We start from the raw sequence: 9701 nt of genomic DNA, 5'->3' as shown, positions 1-9701 counted from the left end.
TAACGCTATCAGGGTGAATAGAGAAGACGGTCGCGCGGACCTCCTCCAAAGAGGGAATCGCAGCAATACCATAATTCTCCATGGCAGAGATAACCGAGGTAAAACCCGAAAAATCAGGGCAATCGAGCGCAGAGGGCTCCCCGGTAAGAAGATCCTGGAAAAATAAGGCTCCCGACTGCTGAATAAAATCCTGAGACGTCAGGCAAACCCCATTCTCCCATATGCGGAAAATTTTATTCGCCACACGCTTTTTCCTCACCATATTATGGAAGAGTTGGTGTTCCGCTCACCATCCTCAAGCCAATGGCAAGCCGCTTTCTGTTTCCAAAAATCCGCCTCCATGGCGGTGATACGAGCCAGATCCTCATTGCGATCGGACAGGGAAGTCCAATTCGTGTCAGAAGGATCGGCCTCACAGACATCCTCAGCTGAACGAACAGCCCTCTCAGCCTCAGTGAGTCTATCAAAGATGTTACCAAAAACATCCCGATTCCACCACCGGAGGTGATGCTTGAGACGCTTCATCTTGGCAAAAAGCCGAGGCATGCCGCTCAGACTGCAAGGCAGATTCCAATTAAGCCTCACAGTCTGCAAAAAACCTATGGTGCCTAACCCACATTCGCTGGAAGCGAAACGAGCTCGGTCCACGGGCAAAAACAAGAGAGGTAACCAAAAGCGGACAGTGATCCGAAACAGTACGAGCGAGATGTTCAACCCGAATCGAGCTGAAATGATCTGCCCAATCAACAGAAACCAAGACCCTGTCCAACCGCTTCCAAATGGTCTTATTCGTCCAAGTGAACGAAGACCCCTCAAAACCAGCATCGATAAGACCAGAATCAAGAATAAAATTGTTGAACTCCTCCATGGGTAGCAACCTACCACCACGGGAGCCCAAGCACTCGGACGCATCCCTGACGACGTTAAAATCGCCCCCAACCAGCCAGGGACCCAAAACAGGCTTAACCAAAAGCAAAGAAGTCCAAAGATCCCTACGTTGGACATAATCACATCTAGCATAGACAAAAGAACAAAATATCTCTGTCGGTAAGAAAGAGGCAGAGACTCTGATGTGAAGGAACTGAGCATGATCAAAAACACACTCCGCCCTCACATCAGCAGCAAAAAATACCCAGATATGACCGGAGAGATTAGAAATGACTCCAGAAAACCCCAAACGGCGAGTCATGAATCTCGGATCCAGATCAATCATGGGCTCCAAAACAGCCAAAACCTTAATCTGTTTCTCCTTCACAAAGGCATGAAGCCTCTGCTGGAACTCCAAACCGCGAAGTCCCCGGATATTCCAGATTAAGCAATTCATGGGGAAAGGGTGGAAGAAGGATCCAATCGCTTTTTACGCGATCGCCGACCATCATCCAGAGGTCTTTTTCTGGGGTTGGACATGTCAGTGTCCAGAATACTACACTCGGACCCACAGCTAACTCCAGACACAGAATGTCGATCAAAATCCTGATCAGGATCATCAGCCGACATGTGACTGGGGGTCATCTCGAGAGTAGGGGGTCCCTGTCGAGCAATCAACTCGTCCAGCATAGAAGTGGCATCAGCAGGGGATGCAGGAAAAGATGGGACCGAGTGACTGCTAAGATTTTCAACACAAGCCTCCGGGGGGATAAACACAGTCACCACATCCGGGCGTGGAGACCCAAGGTCATCCACGCAGTCCACAAAAGGAACACTCTCATCGTCATCAGCCACCGTGACCTCAGGGCGGTCAGGAATAGGGGCCTCCTGATGAGAACTCAAACTGACAGAGGGATCAGGAACACCTAATCCAAGCTCCTCAGAGCCGACCTCTGTCGCATGCAAATGGGAAAGAACTCCAAAAGAGTTCGACGCAAGAGGATCATCCCTCGGGAGAGCCTGACGAACAGGCCTCCGTCTCTGTCTACGTCGGGGACCGTGGCCATTGATATGAAGCTGGGGCTGTGGTCTCGGGACAATGACAGGAACAGCACCCTGAGGAGGTGCCTGGAGCAGGAGGGGCCTCTGGCTGAAGAGGATCTCGATTAGCAGGCTTGGATCGAGCAGGTCTAGGATTTTTCCCATAGGAATAGCAAACATTGGTCGAATGGCCCAACATCTTGCAATCCAAGCAATACCCAGGTATTTTCTCATAAACAACATCAATCTCCTGGGTATGATCACCCCAGCCCACCCAAATTTGCTGAACAGGTGGTTCCAACACATTCAACTCCACACAGACTCGAGCAAAAGCACTCCGAGAGGAGTCAGCAGTAAAGTCATCCATTTTCACCGGGTTGCCCACAATCTTGGCAAGGGCAAAAAGACTTTTCTTGTTAAACAGGTGAATGGGCAAACCCGGGAAACGCACCCAAACCGGGGCTATGGGAGATTCTTCCTGAAGATTGAATTCCGGGGTCCATTTGGAAAAACGGATCCCGAGAGGTCCCACCATCATCTGCCCACGCGTCCAAAAGAGCGCATAATCCTCTTCACACTGAAGTGACAGGATCAGAAAACCCCGAGGCAAGAACCTCAAATCAAAAGATCGCTTCAATCCCAACCGAGCAAATGCCGCAGAAATACCCGAGTTTGGGACTAAGGATCTATTACCAGAAATCTTCCCGACTAAAGAAAACTTAAAAGGCTCGGTCAGAGAAGACATTACCTCATCCGGGAATAAAATACCCGGTTTCCCATTCTTTAAAGTCGGCAGGGGCATGGCATCCATAGCATCCCTAAATGACACCGGAAACGTCTTAGTCGCCCGAAAATCAGATTTTGAAGCCGAACCCGAATTGTTGACTGTTGGGTGAACATGGTCAACTCGCTGAGTTGACCCGGCCGAGTTGACCGGCGAGTTGACCACCGGAGATGTACCAAAGATCGGAGACGGCGAGGAGATCACGGAGCCGGTCTTCAATCCACTAGAACCGGGCAGCAGGGGGTCCGATTGCATCAAAGGATGTGAATAAAATCGATTTTGCCCTAGAATTTGGGGGTTTCCGACCGGTGGCCGGAATCCAGAAATTGATTGAGGCAAAACACGACCCATGATTGGACGAAGATCTTGGCCAGAGGAATTGAAAAAATAAGCCGGAATAGTACCTGAAATCGGCGGTGAAGTGGTCGGAAACCCACCGATTTGGGAGTTTTTGATCGGCGGCGAATTTTCTGAAATTAATGGTGTGGGGACCCGGACGCTAATCATCTTCTTAATCATCGTTGGGATTTAATTATCAGTTCTGATAAACAGGGTCTAAAAACTTTTCTTTTTAAAATGTAAATGCAGAAGGTAATGGAATCTAAATAACATACATCTCAGTATAAAATACATTTAAGTATAAAAGTACAATACTGTACAATCTAAGTCTAAGGTTCGGTTACTAAGTTCAAGTAATAAACCAAATCTACAGTAAGTCCGGAATCACCACGCTAACTCGTCTTCTCTCATCATCTTCTTGACCCCGATCCAGCCCCACCTGTTGTCATGCACACATACAAAACAAGACAACAGCCGGATAACTCCGGTGAGAATAAATCCCAGTATAAAACATGGTAACCATGCATATACATAAAGGAAATCATGAAATATTCTATCATGAATATAATTCAAATTAATAGATTTCATAATCTATGAAATTTAATCAAGATAAGCATGCAACTCGAATCAGATAAACATGCTACCCAAATCAATTCATAAAAACATGCTATCATGACTGAAATCAATAACAATGGGTTTCATAGTCTATGAAACCACATCCATAAACGCATGCAGTTCTAGTCAAATCATGTCTAGACTCGACTCAACTATAACTCTAGGGATCCCGGTGTGAATAAGACGTCAATGGCTGTCACCTACCCTCCCAATCGGGGTGACTGTACGTCTTATTCCTAGACTTCGGTCTGAGCTGTATCGACGGATGACAAAGGAGTCATAGCTGCTCCTAAGCTGAGATACACCGAACATCTAGATAATTGACAATGACTGTCAAAGACTCTCCTATCTTAGATGCAATGAATATCAATCTGTAAACAAAGCACAATCATATTCATATCTGAATATGGCAGTAATCTCATACACTTGAATACAATTCTAAAATCAAAGCATAAACATCTCAAAGTATAAATAACAATATAGTATGTGATTTTATTGGGAAACTCAAAATGAGATCTCATTTGAGTTGTGGCTTCCCGAATATCACATGAATTATACCTTTGCTGTCCCTGTCTGACGAAGACGATGACCTGTATTCAAATCTGTCCATATCCAATCTGAAAAGACAATATCGAATACGCTGTATCAATGAATAACTCAATACACAATCTGTTCTGATCAATACTCAATTCAGTACATAATCTGATCAATATCTGAACCAGATACAATCTGATTTATATCAACGAATATCACGATGAAATCTAAATCATAACTGAATCTTATCAATTTAATTCAACTGATGTTTCGACGGCATAACAATACAATCTGAATAACCCCGTCAGTTCTGAACATCACAAGTATAATACCGGAACTCATAATCTGTGGCAATACAACTCATAATCTGAATACTAACACAATTCTGGTATAAAATCTCAGTCAATATCTTCTGAAATTCATAGCAATTGAATGAACACTCTGTTTCTCAATCTGACTTCGATTCTATGATGTCTAACATGACAAGAACATCATATATGAATCCTATTCAGTTCTGACAACATCATAAATTCAAATCATGTCTAAACGTAATAAAACTTACGTCCAGTTGTAGCCTGTGTTGATAGGAACACAGTACTGAAGTCGGATTTAAAATCAGACGGGCGAATTTCTCACAAAAGGCGTAAGGATTTTCTGCTAACTTCCTGAAGCTTTTCCCGTTCTTCTTTCTCGTTTTTCTGAAAGATTTCCAAAGTGATATACATATATATACTCCAACGTGCATGTTAAAGAAACGTGGCTCCTTTTTACCAAACTTAGGTGGCGCTCGAGAGGTTGAAATGTACCGCTCGGGCGCCGAACATACTGTCCGAATTCTCATCCTATCCTCCTCTCGCGCTCGGGCGGTCAAAAACTACCGCTCGGGCGCGAGACATTCTGTCCAAAGGGTAACCTTATGGTGCATTGGCGCTCGGGCGGTCTCTTTCTACCGCTCGAGCGCCGAAGGTTCTGTCCCAATTTCTTGGCTAACCATGCAACGACTCCCGGCCTCGTCATTTAAGTTCTTATAACCTCAATCATGTCAATTAATCAACGTCTGATTATAATGATGAAATCTCGGGCATTACATTTCTCCCCCTCTTAGATCTGAGTTCGTCCCCGAACTCGCAACAATCGATTCAGAAGAAATGTATACAGAGTTCAAAGCAGAACTCATCTCAATGAATCTGTTCTGAAATCTCAATCTCACCATACTGGCTATACAACATCTGTATATACTAAACCACAGCTCATAGCAAATCACTACTATCAGTTGTTATCAAATCTGTTTATCCCGGTCCAGGATATACTCAATCTTTATCTTTAAAGACCAATCGTCATCATCCGACGTTGGTTTATGACATCTGTTCTTTCTGAACTATCTTTATCTTCCTTCGAATTTCTTCAAGAGAAATAGAAATCGGTAGTATTCACTGTATACGGTCCTGACTCTAACTATCTCATTACCCATCTGGTAGGCTGATAGGTATTGTCACGCAGTGATAATAAGTCATATCAATTAGTGCTAACATCTAGCACTCTATAATTCTACCAAAATCCTCTAATATCTGGATAAAATATATTCTGACTGTCTGCCAATTTGTAACATAGTCTGAGGAGAAACTCATGATATACTCTGTCACGAGTACAAAATCAACCAGAAAATCACATTCTGATATACTCTATCTCGACATTCTGTTGATTCTGATCCTTCCTCTGACATCAATCTGTGTCATCTGGTTTTGTTTGTACGTTATCTGGTACAAACTAATAGATATAGATTGATCAATCTGTCAATCATAATCATATTATCTTACCATCTGAAGTAAATGGCGGTAATTTCATTACAACAGCCATAGAAATGCACTCCCATTTCTATTTAGAAATATACAAATTCTATAATAATCTTTTGATATTTATCTTTCTGTCTTTTCTGTTAGCGATTCAAATATATCAGTATGATTTCTGCCAACATTTCCGTACCAATTCTATTCTAACTGATTTAATCTGTTTATATCCAAACTGTCTGTTATCCGAATAACAACTGAATCCACTAACGTACATGTCTGACACTATCTGTGATATCTGATTCGAACTATTCGGCACAAACAATCAGTTAATAATATAAATCAAAGAAGAAATACCTACCTGGTATTCGGCTCTGACTCTCAATGTCAATTCTGTTATACAATTCTGAAACACTCTGACACATTCTGATCTCATTTGTGAACTGCTGTAATTCTTTAAATTAACTCTGATACAATTGAACTGTATATAATCTCAACGGTTCACAACAATCTGTATCATATACGGATTCAAAACAACAGTAATATCCAATCAGATACGAAATAGCAGTAACCTATACAGATCTAGTGAGTTCAAGGAACTCATAAACGGTAATCTCTGGCAATAAGATTGCTTCTGATTAATCAAACATGTCTTCATGTCATTCTGATCAACTGTTATATCTCATCTGCAAATAAAATATGCTCCCCAAAACAATATAAAATATCTCAAATACTGATTTAGAACAATAACAATACCCAGCAGATATAAAGCAACAGTCGAATAAAATAATCTGCCCAATCAGAAAAAATACATTTCTGAAATTTCTGATATTTCTGAACTTTCTGGTCTTTCTGACATCAGTCTCGTTCTCAGTTACTGATCTCTGTCTCAACTGTATCAAAATCTATCTGTATACTAACTTCAGATATCGCATATTCTGAATACAATCTGTTTCAAGCGGAATTCTTATCTGAATAATTTCTATATACAATACTCACAATTCTCAGAATATTCAACAAAATCTTTACATATTCAGTATAATTTCCAACTACTCGAGTCAATCAACCAGACACTGCAAATATATCCATATATCATAGATATAACGAGTATAAATCTTCAGAATATCTCTAAACATACTGAGACATGCCAATGAGAAACATTACTCCAATGTAACTCATGTTCAGTATTCTGCTGTTAATCTTTCAAATCGTTCAATTCGTTCTGTATCATTCTCAATATCATTCTGTACTGAATCTACCATACAATCAATATCTGATCTTAATTCAATTCTGCAATCTATCTTTCTGATATAAAGCAATCTGAAATCTTATCTGGCAATATCAGCCAACTCGTACAATACTGGCAGATCTGCCAATATTAGGCTCGATTTCAGTATATCTACTGAATACATAAGGATACCATCTGTTCCTTTCTGTATCAGTCGAGTCATAAACAACACAGATATCAAAGAAATTCGAAATCTAGAATCCTTACTGTGAATCTCTACTCATCAGTCATATCTGGTCTGAATCTTATACTTTCCTGACTGGAATCTATCATAGTTCTGTACTTGTTCAGCCTATACATATCAATAATGTGTTCAAATCAGAAACACAAGTACATCATAATCTATCTCTATCTCCTTCTCATCTTACTGTAGTATACAATTTATACAGAAATCTCTGATATCAACAATTTCTCAACAAGCAAGGACATCAATACTACAGTACATACAAACCCAACAGATACAGCATATCTTCATGCAACTCAGTCAAAGATATTCTTAACAAATGCATTAGTATATATCAATACATATGCAATAGAATCATAAAGACTAGTACCTGTTGTGAATTCTGAATCTGTGGTTTCAAGTGAACTCTGTTCCCTACGATCTTCGAGAACGCTTCTGGGGACAAACTTTAGCAAAGTGTCCCGGCTGTCCTCAAATATTGCATCTACCAGTTACTCCCTGGCATTGTTCGGTGGAATGTCTTCCTCCGCAACTTCTGCAATACACTCCAGTATAACTTGGACCAGAAACACTAGAGCTAGATGAATCGCTTTCTAGCTTCTTGAATGGCTTCTTTCGAGCTTTCAGCACATCTTGCTTCCCACTCGTACTGCCGTGATCATATCGAAGAGGGGATTGCTGTGTCTGAAGTGGCTTCACACACAACCTTGTCAATTGTCTAATCAGACTCGCCTCAGCTCTCTTTGCTCTACTCAGGATATCAGCAAAATGGTAAGGTCGTTGCAAATTCATAAATGCAACTACCTCCGAATTCAGCCCTCTGATGAACTGATTCACTACAGCTTCATCATTTCCAGCTATCTGAGGAGCAAAATGCAGTAGAGTAGAGAATTTAGCAATATATTGGTCAATATTCAGCTGCCCTTGGCTCAAATTCTCAAACTCTAATTTCTTGTCCTCTCGGTACGAAGCTGAGAAAAATCTTCGATAAACTTCAGTTCTGAATATTTCCTACGAAATCACTGTACCTCTCTGTGCCCACATTCTTCCACTGGTAATCCACCAACTCCTGGCGGCTTCTCGTAACTGGTAAGGCACCATTTTAACCCTCTGTTCATCTGTACAATCAAGTAAATCAAACAAGATTTCTATATCATCAAACCAGTTCTGACAATCTTCATATGTCTCGGTACCATTCAGAACCGGCGGCTGTAATAACTCAAATTCTTTCATCTTTTCTTCTAACTGAGTTTCTGATACATCTCTCTGTTCACACGAAGTACTGCCCTTTTCTAAAATTCTTCGAGGTGATATATCTGAATATCAAACAGATTAGTACACCATCTATACAATCTGTCTCAGCCCTCCTCTGATCATATACCTCTGATTCAGACTCGGTTCTAATCCAGGCTTAGTAATTACATGCTGCAATCAACTCAGATAACAAGCAACATGTAATAGGGAAAGCAATAAATCATGCTAGCACACACAATGTAATCAACATTGAAATAAATCTCATGCTAGCGATCACATGCAAGGAAAGAAAATTCAATCTACCCCGTTCATTCTCTTCTATCTCAGTCTAAAAGATCTATCAACTCTGACTATCTCAATCTAAAGGATCTATCGCTCTGATAATCTAAGTCTAAAGGAACTATCAGCTCTGATACCACCTGTTGTGGGGACCCGGATGCTAATCATCTTCTTAATCATCGTTGGGATTTAATTATCAGTTCTGATAAACAGGGTCTAAAAACTTTTCTTTTTAAAATGTAAATGCGGAAGGTAATGGAATCTAAATAACATACATCTCAGTATAAAATACATTTCAGTATAAAAGTACAATACTGTACAATCTAAGTCTAAGGTTCGGTTACTAAGTTCAAGTAATAAACCAAATCTACAGTAAGTACGGAATCACCACGCTAACTCATCTTCTCTCATCATCTTCTTGACCCCGATCCAGCCCCACCTGTTGTCATGCACACATACAAAACAAGACAACAGCCGGATAACTCCGGTGAAAATAAATCCCAGTATAAAACATGGTAACCATGCATATACATAAAGTAAATCATGAAATATTCTATCATGAATATAATTCAAATTAATAGATTTCATAATCTATGAAATTTAATCAAGATAAGCATGCAACTCGAATCAGATAAACATGCTATCCAAATCAATTCATAAAAACATGCTATCATGACTGAAATCAATAACAATGGGTTTCATAGTCTATGAAACCACATCCATAAACGC

At 40.7% G+C, this 9701-nt stretch overlaps 1 protein-coding gene across 1 annotated transcript; it reads right to left on the bottom strand.

The window, feature by feature from the left end:
- Window positions 1-255: 255 nt before the first annotated feature.
- Window positions 256-1324, bottom strand: LOC140835906 (uncharacterized). Its single transcript, XM_073201316.1, has 2 exons — window positions 600-1324; window positions 256-556 (listed from the first exon to the last, which is right to left on the bottom strand). The coding sequence occupies exons 1-2, from the start codon at window positions 1322-1324 to the stop codon at window positions 256-258; spliced, it is 1026 nt and encodes a 341-aa protein (XP_073057417.1).
- Between the last annotated feature and the right edge of the window lie 8377 nt (window positions 1325-9701).

The sequence above is a fragment of the Primulina eburnea genome, chromosome 7, assembly GCF_022965805.1.
Source record: "Primulina eburnea isolate SZY01 chromosome 7, ASM2296580v1, whole genome shotgun sequence".
Taxonomy (NCBI): domain Eukaryota; kingdom Viridiplantae; phylum Streptophyta; class Magnoliopsida; order Lamiales; family Gesneriaceae; genus Primulina; species Primulina eburnea.
The sequence above is the reverse complement of the archived record's forward strand: the minus strand, read 5'-3'. Positions and strand labels throughout refer to the sequence as shown.